Below are 15612 nucleotides of genomic sequence, written 5' to 3'. Positions count from 1 at the left end.
ACAAGAACATACAACTATTCAGTGATTTCACTAAGTCACATCTGCCAGCAATAATAGTTATGTGAATTAGAAAATCACATCTACTAAAGAACAAAATATTCAATATCTTGTGCATAATCAGTCTTCCTTGAGTAGTTAATAAATAAGTGATCGGAGACAGGAAATGTAACAGGAACCTAGAATATTTGGGAGAGAGTGGAGAAGCTTTGAAGATTGTCCAGAAAATGAAGCATGCAAGAAATGGCCATTTCTAGCTCTTACTGAAAAGAGATTCTAGATTCCAGAAAGAAAGGAACACAAACACAATGAGAGCTGGAAAAGACTAGTCTCAGTGGAAACTAAATTACCTTCAAAGTCCAAGGACTTCCAGCTGCATAGATTAAAGAAATATAAGACTGTCCCCATCTCCTTATTCTAGAGATAAAACCCATCACACACTTTCCACTTTTCCTTCTTACCCTACTGGGCTTCATTTTGTCACTCTGTCTCTCTCTGGTGAATATCACTGAAGCTTTCTCTTCTCCAAAGTCTGTCTCTGGAAATCCCAATTGAGTTTTCATGTAGTCTGGGATCAGGGAATTACAGGTGTAGGGCAGCAGGGGCAAGTTTAACATTTCTAGTGTCTCCAGGGTTGAATTCCCAGAGCAACTCATTAAGTGAATTGTTCCATTGTCTTTCCACTCTCCAAAATCTTCAGTCCCTTTGGGATACAAAGAAGAGAGCAGAAGGAAAGTTTTCAGTCAATTTTTTGTCCACAGAGACAGCACAGACGAAGTTGGATCTATTTCTCCCAAGTGGGAAACTATTCTTCATTTGGTTTAATTTAAAAGTTCAAAGGTTTGCCCTTACAGAGAGTTTAATTGCTATAAGCAACCAAATTCAGGCATCGTCTCACTGTGATGTGCCATGGTTGAGGAAAGTTTGGAGATTTTGTGGAGTTCTTGGTGTCCACAATGTTATAGAGGCAAAGAGGTCCTTCCTTTTTAATTTTTTTCTTAATATTTAAACTACTTTATGAAGGTATGATTGAAATGTAAAAAGCTGCAGGTATGCAGTGTATACAACTTGATGAGCTTGGAGATACGTGTATATCCATGAACCCATCATGACCATGAGGCCAAAGACATGTCAACCACCTCCCAAAATTTCCTTCAATCCCCTTTATCTTTTAAGGTGTGATAATCACATTTAACGTAGGATCTGCATTTTAGCAAATTTTCCGTATAAATTACATGATTATTAGCAATAAGCACTGAGCTGCATAGTAGATCTCCAGGACTTACTTCTCATGCACCTCTTTTTAAAAACCCATAAGGTTTGACAATTATCTTCCCATTTTCTCCTCCCCAGTCCCAGGCAACCACAACTCTACTCCAAAGAAGTCCTTCTTCGGGAAAGCAAATTTGGGAGCAATATTTCTTCTGCAAAAATGACTAAAAAAATCAGGACGAGAAAATCTCCTTTTACATTTGCTGGAGACATGGGAGTCTTTGTTGATTGATATTAGGGCTTCATTTATTTATTTATTATTTTTGAGACAGAGTCTTGCTGTGTCTCCCTGGGTAGAGAGAGTGCCATGGCATCACCGTAGCTCATTGCAACTTCAAATTCTTAGGCTCAAGTGATCCTCCTGCCTCAGCCTCCTGAGTAGCTGGGACTACAGATGCACCACTATGCCTGTCTGGTTTTTGTATTTTTAATAGAGACGAGTTGTTATTCTTGCTCAGGCTGGTCTCGAACTCAAGATCTCAAGCAATCCTCCCAGAGTGCTAGGGTTACAGGTGTGAGCCACCGCATCTTGCCTACGGCTCCATTTATTACCTCTAAATAGAAAGGCAGGACAATACTAATCCATGTAGAGTGGGTTGAAGAGTGAGCATTGAGGAAAGATAGGTGGCAAATACTCACTGGCTGTACAGCTTTTCAATGAAGGGAAGAAGAGAAATAAAGCAAAGCCTAAAGATAATACGGAGTATTGGACAGTTTTACAAAGTTGTCTTAACTGGAAGATATGGGAACATGTTTAATGTCAAAGAGAATGAATATAATAAATGTAGGCATTGGAACACACAGGAAATACCCCCCTACAAAATTTGCAGGAGGTAACATATACTGTCAATCATACAAATATCATAATGTATTATAACCTGATATACAGAATAGATGGGCCCAGCAAGCAAGGGTTAGAATCACAAATGTCCTTGCCTAACATTCCTCCCAGGCAGCTGCTTAGGGAGTTTGTACTTCTTGTCTCTGCAAGTCTGGCTTCTCTTGATTTAGAAGTCTCGATTCCTAAAGGGATAACTCTTCTAGAGACAGGGCAAAAGTTCTGGTCCTCAGAAGCTCTTCACTCTTGCAAGGAACATTTTAATAGTGAAGGCCCCATTTAACACTCAGCTATACTTCCTGCCAGAGTGTTTTAGAGTTCTGAGGTCCACGAATCTGTAGACAAGAAGAGTTAATGTCATTTTTTTTAGTGGCTTGATTGACACATCATAAAATACAGCCATTTAAAGCACACTATTCGATGGTTCTTTGTATATTCACAGAATTTTGCAACCATCATCTTGCTCAAATCATAGAATATTTTCACTGTCGCCAAGGAAACATGGCACCCAATAGCAGTCACATCCCATTGTCTCCCTTTATGCCTACCCTAGGTGACCACTAATCTGGTTTATGTCCCTACTGGCTTGTCTATTTTGGACATTCCATATAAATGGAATCATACAATCATATACTATGTTGTCTTTTGTGTCTTGCTTCTGTCAGTTCATGTGTTTTCAAGGTTTATCCAAGTTGTCTCCAAAATGAATGGACATCCTATGGAATGGAGTAATGTATTTGGAAAGCATATATCAGATAAGGAGCAAATATTCAAAATTTATGGACCTCAAGCAACTCAATAGTGAAGAAACAAATAACTCAATTAAAAAGTAGGCAAGGCCGGGCGCGGTGGCTCATGCCTATAATACTAGCACTGTGGGAGGCCGAGGCGGGCAGATTGTTTGAGCTCAGGAGTTCGAGACCAGCCTGAGCAAGAGCAAGACCCTGTCTCTACTAAAAATAGAAAAAAATAATATGGACAGCTAAACATATATATAGAAAAATTAGCCGGGCATGGTGGCGCATGCCTGTAGTCCCAGCTACCCGGGAGGCTGAGGCAGTAGGATTGCTTGAGCCCAGGAGTTTGAGGTTGCTGTGAGCTAGGCTGATGCCACGGCATTCTAGCCCCGGCAACAGAGTGAGCCTCTGTCTCATAAGAAAAAAAAAAAAAAAGTAGGCAAAAGATCTGAAGAGACATTGCTCAAAAGAAGATACGTATCTCTACCCATTCCTGAAACCTAAAAAGAAGGAGGAGGAGAAGAAAGAGGAGAGATATACAAATCTACAACAAGTATATGAAAAAAAGTTCAGCATCACCAACCATCAGGAATGTAAATTAAAGGCACTATGGAATATCACCTGACACCTGTTAGAACGGATAAAGAAAATGTAATGTATATATACAAAATGTTCAGCCTTTAAGAAGAATGAAATCTGTTAATTGCTCCACATTGATCAACATGGAGGACCAGATGTAAAGCGAAATAAGGTAGACTGGATGGACAAACGCAGGATGAACTCTCCCATGTGTGGAATCTATAAACGTCCAGCTCATAGAAGCAGACAGAAAAATGGTGGGAACCAGAGGATGCTAGGTAAAGAGATTGGGGAGATATTGGTCAAAGGACACAAAAATTCATATATACCAAAGAAATAATTTCAGGGTATCTATTATATGCAGTGATGAGTATAGTTAAAAACAGTACATTTTATACGTGAAAAAAATGACAAGATAACATCCAGACTGGGGGAAATATTTACACAACATATATCTGATCCATATTTTATAAGGATCAAATTATCCAGAATTTATAAAGAACTAGGATAAGTCAAAAACAAAGGTACAGACTACACAATTGAAAATGAGCACTGACTTGAAAAAACATCTCTCCTCTGAGGATACACAAATTGACAACAAACACTCCAACGGATGGCTGATTAGTCATTAGGGAAATGCAAATTAAAAACACAAAAAGATGCCACTTAAAACCTAATAAGAGGAAATAGTCTTTTTTAAGAAGGAAACTAACAAGTATTGCAAAGGGTATGAAGAGAGAGGAGCACTAAAACATTGCTGAGAGGTAAAAAGTGCCAGCTGCTATGACCCACGATATGGAACTTCCTCCAAAAGTTAACCATGTAATTAACATATGACCCAGCAGTTGGAGTGCTAGGACTATTCTACAAATAGGTGAAAATAAGTATCAACCAAATAAATTTACATAGTATTCACAATGGCCCAAAGATTGAAATCATGCAAATATCCATTAATTAATAAATAAACAACTTGAGTTTTATTATACAGTGGAATATTACTCAACCATAAAATGGAATGGAGCAAGTTAACATTAACCATTAAAATCACCAAGAGGAAGGGAAGAAAAAGGATGAGAGATGAGAGAAAGAGGGAAGAAAGAAAGGAAGGATAGCAGAGAACAAAGCAGGTAGGAAGCAGGTAGGAAAGAAGGAAGGAAGGAAGGAGGGAGGGAAAAGGGAGGGATCACAAAGAAGGAAGCAACATCTCCAAGTTATCCTTGGTAATATGTCACTGTGAATCATAAGAATGAACCTGCTTTAGAATCTAGATTTCAGCACTCGTGTTGAAAATACCATCACTGCTCTTGGGAAATGTCCAACAGCAAACTTAGATTTGTGGACTCATCGTCATGTTGCCAGGACTTAGCCCATGTTAACTCAGTCTTCCTTTGATAAATGGGGTGCATGAGAAACCATATCTGAAGGGTACATTTTCACAATAAAATTCACACGTGGAAAGCAATGAGCAGAGCCCTGGTGGAGTAAGGGCTTGGCTAGTATTGTAGGATTTTTATTACATTTCTTCCATCAAGAGCAAAACCAAATTGAGGTGAAGAACAGTAACATGCACAAGGATGATTTTTGAGGAAACCATGTGAGCGCTTGATATGAGAAGTGCTTTAAATGTCAAGTTACAAATCTCAGGAATGGCTCTAAGAAAATTGATAAAAATTAGAACTTTAAGGTTCAGGCTTAGGGGAGAGAAGTTAAAAAGAAATTATAGAGGAAGTTGTGGAGGAAAAAACACCCACAAAAACATATAAAAACAGACTCATAGGTGCTTTGGAAACAAATAAAAGTAACATGTTATTTGAAGGAAGAAGAGAGCCAGGATATGTAAATTCACATTTGCCTCCAAGGCCCACAATGTCCACTAAGTTCTGAATCAGTGATGTGTCTGTCACAGGCAAGAGGCTGCTGGGCTGAGCAGTCTTCCCAGGGCCCCCTTCACGTCCTTGTTCCTGAGGCTGTGGATGAAGGGGTTCAGCATGGGGGTGACCACCGTGAACATCACTGAGGCAATGCTGCTGCTCTGGGAAGAAGGGGTCACAGCAGAACTGAGGTAGACCCCAACTCCTGTTCCGCAGAACAAGCAGACCACACAGAGGTGAGACCCACAGGTGGAAAATGCTTTATTCTTGCCTGCAGTGGAGGACATGCTCATTATGGAGGAGACAATTTTAGAGTAGGAGAAGAGGATCCCCGTGACAGGAAACACACCCAGCAACACAGTCAACAAGTACATGCAGATGTTATTGATGAGGGTATCAGAGTGGGCCACCTCGAGAATCTGAGCCAGGTCACAGAAGAAATGTGGGATTTCAGTTTCTAAAGAGAAGGTCAGCCTCAATATCAGTAGTACATGAACCAGGGCAACCAGGGTCATGATGAACCAAGACATGAGAACCAGGAGGGCACAGAAGCGGGGACTCATGATGACCGTGTAGTGTAAGGGGTGGCAGATGGCCACAAACCGGTCATAGGCCATCACAGTCAGGAGGAAATTATCCAGTCCAGCAAACATCATGAAAAAATACATCTGAGTGAGGCATCCTATGTAGGAGATGTCTTTGCTGTGTGTTTCAATGTTCACCAGCATCTTGGGGATGGTGGTGGAGGTGAAACAGATGTCAACAAAGGACAGGTTGGAGAGGAAGAAGTACATGGGGGTGTGGAGGTGGGTGTCAGAGCTGACCACCAGGATGATGAGCAGGTTCCCAAACATTGTCACCAGGTACATGAACAGGAACAGCCCGTAGATAAGGGGCTGAAGTGCAGGATCTTCTGACAGACCCAAGAGGAGAAATTCTGATTTATCTGTGTGGTTTTCTGCTGCCATATACTTAGTGTGTCCACTGGGGAGGAGGAAAATGGAAAATTTCATGAAAGGACAACTGGCACCTCAGCTAGTTATCACGTTACAGTGTCACCCTTGCATGGACCTGGTTTACACCTGGTAGAGTCCTTTCAAAAACTGTGATTTCCTCAACCAAGGGGTAGCCCATTTATATTTTGAATGTGTAGAGTTGTTTAGACTTGTTTCAATTTAGCGGAAATCTCTCTATTTTATCATCTCCTTACAGGTTTTCATTCTCATATCTGAACTTATGGGCATTAACTATTTCCTTTGATAGAATCCTTCCAAATTATGGAAGATATATCCTGTCTTTTCTTGAGAATACCCATTCTGCCTTCATTCTAATGGGTGTACAGTAATCATTAGCACATGGATTTTCAACTGAACCTTTGTTTCTGTGACCTGACTTTTCCTATTGATGGGACAGTTACCTCTTAGTGTCTTATCTTTTTTCTGAAAATGTGATTATTAGTATTCCCTTGCTTGTGAGGACTAAAAATACTTTTGTGTACAAATACTCTCAATGAATAGTATTTGTCATTATTACTACTAAAGTCCTCCTTTCAAGATAATTATTTTGGATATGTACCTATTCCAAAATACAGTATGGATATAAGGAAGACAGTGTTTTTTTGGGTCAGTTATCCAGCAGTAGAAATATGGATCCACCAAATTACTATGGTTTGACCATCAGACAGTTATTTAAATTATTAGCTGTAGATACCTCACCTCTAGAGTGGCAGTAGTAGATATGCCCCATATTTATTGAAGGGTAAGATAGAACAAGAGGATGCATGTCATTATCTACCATGATGCCTGGGACATACAAATGGACAATTCATAATTGTGATATTCTCCTATTACCATGACAATTAATCTTTCTTGCATGCCCATCATTTGTCAGGATGTAATTCTGATGGTTAGAAATATATCAAGTCTCTTACCTCTTTTGACAGCCATACAAGCCCTCTGATTAGTGAAGATCCTTATGTCTCCTTTCAGAGCATGCCTGCCAGGTGAATTCTCCCACGAAGAGGAAAAAGCAATTAGGCTGCATATATAAAAGGAGGAAGGGAGAGTACACAAACACATAAAAATAAAATCCAAGATATGTCTCAAGTGGGGTGCCCATGTGGGTACGCTCTCAGTTGGAGATGCATTAAAATCAGCAAAGTTAATCCCCAACATATATAATCGATAGATTGGATTGGAAATATTCAAAACTTACATAAATCTAGTCATCCTAGAAAAATTAAAAGCCAATTTTGACATTTAAATATACATCTTTACATTCTCCGAGATAGAAAAAGAATTCGTGTTACTAATGCAGAGAGGAGTTTCTTGAATAAGACAGAAAAAAAACGTTCAGGATCAATCTAGTGTGGAAAGTTGCATACATGGGACTTCTCTGAAATAGGAATATTTGAGCTGAGAGAAGGAGGATGGGTCATTGTTAATCAGGAGAAGTAAGAAAGGAATAAAATTCTAGGAGGAGAGAACAGAATGCTAGATGGCATATGGCTCAGTGAGTTTCAAAACAGGAATTTGAGTGAACAGTGAGACGAAGAGCAAGGAAGGAGAGTCAGGAAGACAGAATTTGTGGGTCCCACAGAAGACCCTCCTCTGATCCTTCTTGATGTGCACCTCATGTTTGTAATTTTATGTTTATTTGTGGGTCTGAGGCTGTGATTGTTTTTTTCTCATTTTTTTTTCTTTCTAGGAATGTAGATGTACTTGGTGCCTCTGATATTGTAGAGGCTCAACAAACACAAATGTTGTTTATAAAATAATGAATGAGAAAACGTTTCAACGGTGACACAAAACAGAAATCTTGAAGCTTGACCCATGCCTGAATGTAGACTCAAAGTTGAATAGTGTGGGTCAGTAAAGTGCATTCCTGTCGATTTTAAAGGAATAATACATGATGAGCAAGTACTACCTATTCCAGGAACGGGAAACTGGGTTCGTGTTAGGATGTTTGTTAACATAGTACATCACAAACGTAGGTTCATGAAGACATTCACAATCACAGTACAAAAAAATATATTTGAGAATATGGAATAGCCATCTCTGTGGTTACCAGCCGGGGCAGAGAATCTGCAGATACACACACGGAAATATGCGGACAATTTCTTAACCCCATAGACGATGATTGTTTCAAAATCACAGACAACAGGATATTCTACATTAACATGCTAGAACATTTGTGTTCAATTTATGATGAGGTGAAGGTGGACTACTCCCACATCAATGATTCGATATTCTCATGGAAATTTAGAAACCGGTAAAATGGAAAAAAGAAATTGGCCTGCATGCCAATGGTCAGAACTAAGTATGTTATATGCATTATATTGTAGACATGGAAATGAAAAAATAATGAAGACAACAAGAAAAAAGAAATATTCAGGGATATCAGTAAGTCACACCTGCCAGCAATTATAGTTATTTGAATTAGAAAATCTGATGTACTTAAGAACAAAATATTCAATACCTTATGCCTAATTTGTCTTCCTTGTGTAGTTAATGAATAAGTGCTTGGAGACAGGAAATCTAACAGGGACCTAAAATATTTCGGAGAGAGTGGAGAAGCTTTGAATGCTGCCCAGAAAATGAGGAATGCAAGAAATGGCCATTTCTAGCTCTTACTGGAAAGAGATTCTAGATTCCAGAAAGAAAGGAAAGCAAACACAATGAGAGCTAGAAAAGACTAGTCTCAGTGAAAACTAAATTACCTTCAAACTACAAGGACTTCCACCTGTACAGAATAAATAAATATAAGACTGTCCCTATCTCCTTATTCTAGAGATAAAGCCCTTCACACGCTTTCCTCTTTTCATTCTTACCCCACTTGCCCTCATTGTGTTGCTAGGAATCTCTCTGGTGAATATCACTGAAGCTTTCTCTTCTCCAAAGTCTATCCCTGGGAATCCCAATTGAGTTTTCATGTAGTCTGGGATCAGGGAATTACAGGTGTAGGGCAGCAGGGGCAGGTTTAACATTTCTAGTGTCCCCAGGGTTGAATTCCCAGAGCAACTCATTAAATGAATTGTTCCATTATCTTTCCACTCTCCAAAATCTTCAGCCTCCCTGGGATACAAAGAAGAGAGCAGAAGGGAAAGTTATCAGTCAATTTTTTGTCCACCGAGACAGCATAGAGAAAGTTGGATTTATTTCTCCCAAGGGGGAAACTATTCTTCCTTTGGTTTAATTTAAAAGTCCCAAGGTTTCCACTTACAGAAAGTTTAAGTTCTATAAGCAACCAAATTCAGGCATTGTCTCTCTGTGATGTGCCACGGTTGAGGAAAGTTTGGAGATTTTGTGGAATTCTTGGTGTCCACAATGTTATAGAGGCAAACAGTTCCTTTCTTTTTAATTTTTTTCTTAATATTTAAACTACTTTATGAAGGTATGATTGAAATGTAAAAAGCTGCATGTATTCAGTGTATACAACTTGATGAGCTTGGAGATACGTGTATATCCATGAATCCATCACCACCATGAGGCCAAAGACATGTCAACCAGCTCCCAAAATTTCCTTCAGTCACCTAAATATTTTAATGTGTGATAATCACATTTAACATAGAATCTGAATTTTAGCAAATTTTCAGTATAAATTACATGATTATTAGCAATAAGCACTGAGCTGTGTAGTAGATCTCCAGGACTTACTTCTCATGCACCTCTTTTTAAAACCCCATAAGGTTTGACAATTATCTTCCCATTTTCTCCTCCCCAGTCCCAGGCAACCACAACTCTACTCCAAAGAAGTCCTTCTTCGGGAAAGCAAATTTGGGAGCAATATTTCTTCTGCAAAAATGACTAAAAAAATCAGGACAAGAAAATCTCCTTTTACATTTGCTGGAGACATGGGAGTCTTTGTTGATTGATATTAGGGCTTCATTTATTTATTTATTATTATTATTTTTGAGACAGAGTCTTGCTGTGTCTCCCTGGGTAGAGAGAGTGCCATGGCATCATCATATTTCACTGCAACCTCAAACTCTTGGTCTCCAGTGATCCTCCTGCCTCAGCTTCCTGAGTAGCTGGGGAATACAGGTGCATCACCATGACTGACTACTTTTTCTATTTTTAGTAGACATAGGGTCTTGCTCTTGCTCAGGCTGGTCTCGAACTCCTGAGATCAAGCGATCCTCCAACAGTGCTAGGGTTACAGGTGTGAGCCACCATGTCTGGCCTGGGGCTCCATTTATTACTTATAAATACAAAAGACAGGACAATAATAACCGAGGTAGAGTGGGTTGAAGAGTGAGGATTGAGGAAATATTGATGGCAAATACACACAGGTTATACAGCTTTTCAATGGAGGGAAGAAGAGAAATAAAGCAAAGCCTAAAGACAGTACAGAGTATTAGAAAGTTTTACAAAAATGTCTTAACTGGAAGATATGGGAACATGTTTAATGTCAAAGAGAATAAATATAATAAATGCAGGCTTTGGAACACACAGGAAATATGCCCTACAAATTTTGCAGGAGGTAACATATACTGTCAATCAAACAAATATCATAATGTATTATAACGTCATATGCAGAATACATGGGCCCAGAGAGCAAGGGTTGGAATCACAAATGTCCTTGCCTAACATTCCTCCCAGGGAGCCACTTAGGGAGTTTGTGCTTCTTGACTCTGCAAGTCTGGCTTCTCTTGGTTTAGAAGTCTTGACTCCTAAAGGGATGGCTCTTCTAGAGACAGGGAAAAAGTCCTGGTCCTCAGAATCTCTTCACTCTTGCAAGGAACATTTTAATAGTGAAGGCCCCATTTAACACTCAGCTATACTTCCTGCCAGGCTGTTTTAGAGTCCTGAGGTCCAGGAATCAGCAGACAAGAAGAATCAATATCTTTTTTTTTTTTTTTTTTTTTTTTTTTAGTGGCTTGACTGACATACCATAAAATACAGCTGTTTAAAGCACACAGTTCGATGCTTCTTTGTACATTCAGAGAATTGTGCAACCATCATATTGATCAAATCATGGAATATTTTCATTGTCATCAAGGAAACATGGCACCCAATAGCAGTCACATCCCATTGTCTTCCTTTCTCCATACCCTAGGCAACCACTAATCTATTTTATGTCCCTAGTGCCTTGTCTATTTTGGACACTCCATATAAATGGAATCATACAATCATACACTATGTTGCCTTTTGTGTCTTGCTTCTGTCAGTTCATGTGTTTTCATGGTTTATCCAAGTTGTCTCCAATGTGAAGGAACATCCTATGGAATGGAATACTGTATTTGCTAAGTATATATCTGATAAGGAGCACATATGCAAAATTTATGGAACTCGGTCAACTCAATAGTGAAGAAACAAATAACTCAATTAAAAAGTAGGCAAAAGATCTGAAGAGATATTGCTGAAAAGAAGATACGCATCTCTACCCATTCCCGAAACCCAAAAAGAAGGAGGAGGAGGAGGAGGAGGAAGAGGAGAGACATACAAATGGACAACAGGTATATGAAAAAAAGGTCAGCATCATCAACCATCAGGAATGTAAATTAAAAGCACTATAAAATACCACCTCACACCTGTTAGAACGGTTAAAGAAAATGTGGTGTATGTATACACAGTGTTCAGCCTTTAAGAAGAAGGAAATCTGTTATTTGCTCCATGTTGATTGACCTGGAGGACCACATGTACAGTGAAATAAGGTAGATTAGATCGGCAAACATAGGATGAACTCTCCCATATGTGGAATCTACAAAAGTCCAGCTCATAGAAGCAGACAGAAAAATCATGGGTACCACACGATGCAACGTGAAGGGATTGGGGAGATATTGGTCAAAGGAAACAAAATTTCATATATACCAAAGAAATAATTTCAAGAGATCTATTATACGTATTGATGAGTATAGTTAAAAACAGTACATTTTATATGTGAAAAAAATGACAAGATAACATCCAGACTGGGAGAAATATTTGCACAACATGTATCTTATAAGGGTCAAAATATCCAGAATTTATCAAGAACTAGGACAAGTCAAAAACAAAAGTACAGACTACACAATTAAAAACGAGCACAGACTTGAAAAGACACCTCTCCTCTGAAGATACACAAATTGCCAACAAACACTCAAACGGATGGCCAATTAGTCATTAGGGAAATGCAAATTAAAAACACAAAAAGATGCCACTGAACACCTAATAAGAGGATATAGTCTTTTTTAAGAGGGAAAATAACAAGTGTTGGAAAGGATATGAAGATAGACGGGCACTAAACATTGCTGAGAGGTAAAAAGTGCCGGCTGCTATGACACACGATATGGCACTTCCTCCAAAAGTTAAACATGTAATTAACATATGACCCAGCAGGTGGGCTGCTAGAGATATTCTCCAAATAGGTGAAAATAAGTATCGAGCAAATAAATTTACATACTCTTCACAATGGCCCAAAGATTGAAATAGTACAAATATCCATTAATGAATAAATGGATAAATAACTTGGGTTTTATTATACAGTAGAATATTACTCAATCATAAAATGGAATGGAGCAAGTTAATATTAACCATTAAATCACCAGGAGGAAGGGAAGAAAAGGGATGAGAGATGAGAGAAAGAAGGAAGAAAGAAAGGAAGGATAGTAGAGAACAAAGAAGGAAAGAAGGATAGTAGGATATCAGGAAGGAAGGAAGGAAGGGAAAGGCAGGGATCACAAAGAAGGAAGCAACATCTCTGAGTTATCCTCGGTAGTACATCACTGTAAATCATAGGAATGAACCTGCTTTCAAATCTAGATTCCAGCATTGGTGTTGAAAATCCCATCACTGTTCTTGTTAAATGTACAACAGCAAAGTTAGGCATGTGGACTCATCGTCATGCTGCCAGGACTTTGCCCATCTTCACTCAGTCTTCCTGTGACCAATGGGGTGCATGAGAAACCATATCTCAAGGACACTTTTTCACAATAAAATTCACACGTGGAAAGCAATGAGCAGAGCCCTGGTAGAGTAAGAGCTTGGCTAGTATTGTAGGATTTTTATTACATTTCTTCCATCAAGAGCAAGGGCATAACCAAACTGAGGTGAAGAACAGTAACATGCAAGAGGATCATTTTTGAGGAAACCATGTGAGCGCTTGACATGAAATGTGCTTTAAATGTCAAGTTAGAAATCTCAGGAATGGCTGTAAGAAAACTGATGAAAATTAGAACTTTAAGGCTCAGGTTTAGGGGAGAGAAGTTAAAAAGAAATTACGGAGGAAGTTGTTGAGGAAAAAGCAACCACAAAAACATATAAAAACAGACTCATAAGTGCTTTGGAAATGAACAAAAGAAACATGTTATTTAAAGGAGGAAGATAGCCAGGATATTCAAATTCACATTTGTCTTCAAGGCTCACAATGTCCACTAAGTTCTGAACTGATGATGTGTCTGTGACAGGCAAGAGGCTGCCGTGCTGAGCAGTCTTCCCAGGGCCCCCTTCACATCCTTGTTCCTCAAGCTGTAGATGAAGGGGTTCAGCATGGGGGTGACCACCGTGTACATCACTGAGGCAATGTTGCTGCTCTGGGAAGAAGGGGTCACAGCAGAACTGAGATAGACCCCAACTCCTGTTCCATAGAACAAGCAGACCACACAGAGGTGAGACCCACAGGTGGAAAATGCTTTATTCTTGCCTGCAGTGGAGGACATGCTCATTAAGGAGGAGACAATTTTAGAGTAGGAGAAGAGGATCCCCGTGACAGGAAACACACCCAGCAACACAGTCAACAAGTACATGCAGATGTTATTGATGAGGGTATCAGAGTGGGCCACCTCGAGCATCTGAGCCAGGTCACAGAAGAAATGTGAGATTTCAGTTTCTAAAGAGAAGGTCAGCCTCAATGTCAGTAGTACATGAACCAGGGCAACCAGGGACATGATGAACCAAGACATGAGAACCAGGAGGGCACAGAAGCGGGGACTCATGATGACCGTGTAGTGTAAGGGGTGGCAGATGGCCACAAACCGGTCATAGGCCATCACAGTCAGGAGGAAATTATCCAGTCCAGCAAACATCATGAAAAAATACATCTGAGTGAGGCATCCTATGTAGGAGATGTCTTTGCTGTGTGTTTCAATGTTCACCAGCATCTTGGGGATGGTGGTGGAGGTGAAACAGATGTCAACAAAGGACAGGTTGGAGAGGAAGAAGTACATGGGGGTGTGGAGGTGGGTGTCAGAGCTGACGGCCAGGATGATGAGCAGGTTCCCAAACATTGTCACCAGGTACATGAACAGGAACAGCCCGTAGATAAGGGGCTGAAGTGCAGGATCTTCTGACAGACCCAAGAGGAGAAATTCTGATATATCTGTGTAGTTTTCTGCTGCCATATACTTAGTGTGTCCACTGGGGAGGAGGAAAATGGAAAATTCCATGAAAGGACAACTGGCACCTCAGCTAGTTATCACGTTACAGTGTCACCCTTGCATGGACCTGGTTTACACCTGGTAGAGTCCTTTCAAAAACTATGATTTCCTCAACCAAGAGGCAGCCCATTTATATTTTGAATGTGTAGAGTTGTTTAGACTTGCTTCAATTTAGCAGAAATCTCTCTATTTTATCATCTCCTTACAGGTTTTCATTCTCATATCTGAACTTATGGGCATTAACTAATTCCTTTGATAGAATCCTTCCAAATTATGGAAGATATATCCTGTCTTTTCTTGAGAATACCCATTCTGCCTTCATTCTAATGGGTGTACAGTAATCATTAGCACATGGATTTTCAACTGAACCTTTGTTTCTGTGACCTGACTTTTCCTATTGATGGGATGGTTACCTCTTAGTGTCTTATCTTTTTTCTGAAAATGTGATTATTAGTATTACCTTGCTTGTGAGGACTAAAATACTTTTGCGTACAAATACTCTCAATGAATAATATTTGTCATTATTACCACTAAAGTCCTCCTTTCAAGATAATTATTTTGGATATGTAACTACTCCAAAATACAGTATAGAGATAATGAAGACAGTGTTTTATATGGTCAGTCTTCCAGCAATAGAAATATGGATCCACCAACTTACTATGGTGTGACTGCCAGAAAGTTATTTAAATTATTAGCTGTAGATACCTCACCTCTACAGTGGGAGAAGTAAATATGCCCTATATTTATTGAAGGGTAAGATAGAACAAGAGGATGCATGTCATTATCTACCATGATACCTGGGACATACAAATGGACAATTCAAAATTGTGAGATTCTGTTATTACCATGACAATGAATCTTTCTTGAATGCCCATCATTTATCAATAAATGGAGCAACCATAAGGATGTAATTCTCATCGTTATAAATATATCAGGTCTCTTATCCCTTTTCTCCTATCAAAGTAC

At 39.3% G+C, this 15612-nt stretch overlaps 2 protein-coding genes across 3 annotated transcripts; both read right to left on the bottom strand.

The window, feature by feature from the left end:
• Window positions 1–1603: 1603 nt before the first annotated feature.
• On the bottom strand, window positions 1604–6262 carry LOC138401227 (olfactory receptor 7D4-like). Of its 2 annotated transcripts, XM_069496611.1 has the most exons (2): window positions 5328–6262; window positions 1604–1616 (listed from the first exon to the last, which is right to left on the bottom strand). In XM_069496611.1, the coding sequence occupies exons 1-2, from the start codon at window positions 6260–6262 to the stop codon at window positions 1604–1606; spliced, it is 948 nt and encodes a 315-aa protein (XP_069352712.1). The 2 variants fall into 2 exon arrangements, with proteins under 2 accessions (XP_069352712.1, XP_069352721.1); XM_069496620.1 differs by lacking the exon at window positions 1604–1616 and having other exon boundaries at window positions 5324–6262.
• A 7382-nt stretch (window positions 6263–13644) lies between these two features.
• LOC138397487 (olfactory receptor 7D4-like) lies at window positions 13645–14610 on the bottom strand. Its single transcript, XM_069491574.1, has one exon. It carries the CDS (start codon window positions 14608–14610, stop codon window positions 13645–13647), a length of 966 nt encoding a protein of 321 aa, XP_069347675.1.
• Between the last annotated feature and the right edge of the window lie 1002 nt (window positions 14611–15612).

This window comes from Eulemur rufifrons, chromosome 2 (genome assembly GCF_041146395.1).
Source record: "Eulemur rufifrons isolate Redbay chromosome 2, OSU_ERuf_1, whole genome shotgun sequence".
NCBI lineage: Eukaryota > Metazoa > Chordata > Mammalia > Primates > Lemuridae > Eulemur > Eulemur rufifrons.
Note: the sequence above shows the minus strand (reverse complement) of the source record. Positions and strands in the feature narration are given on the sequence as shown.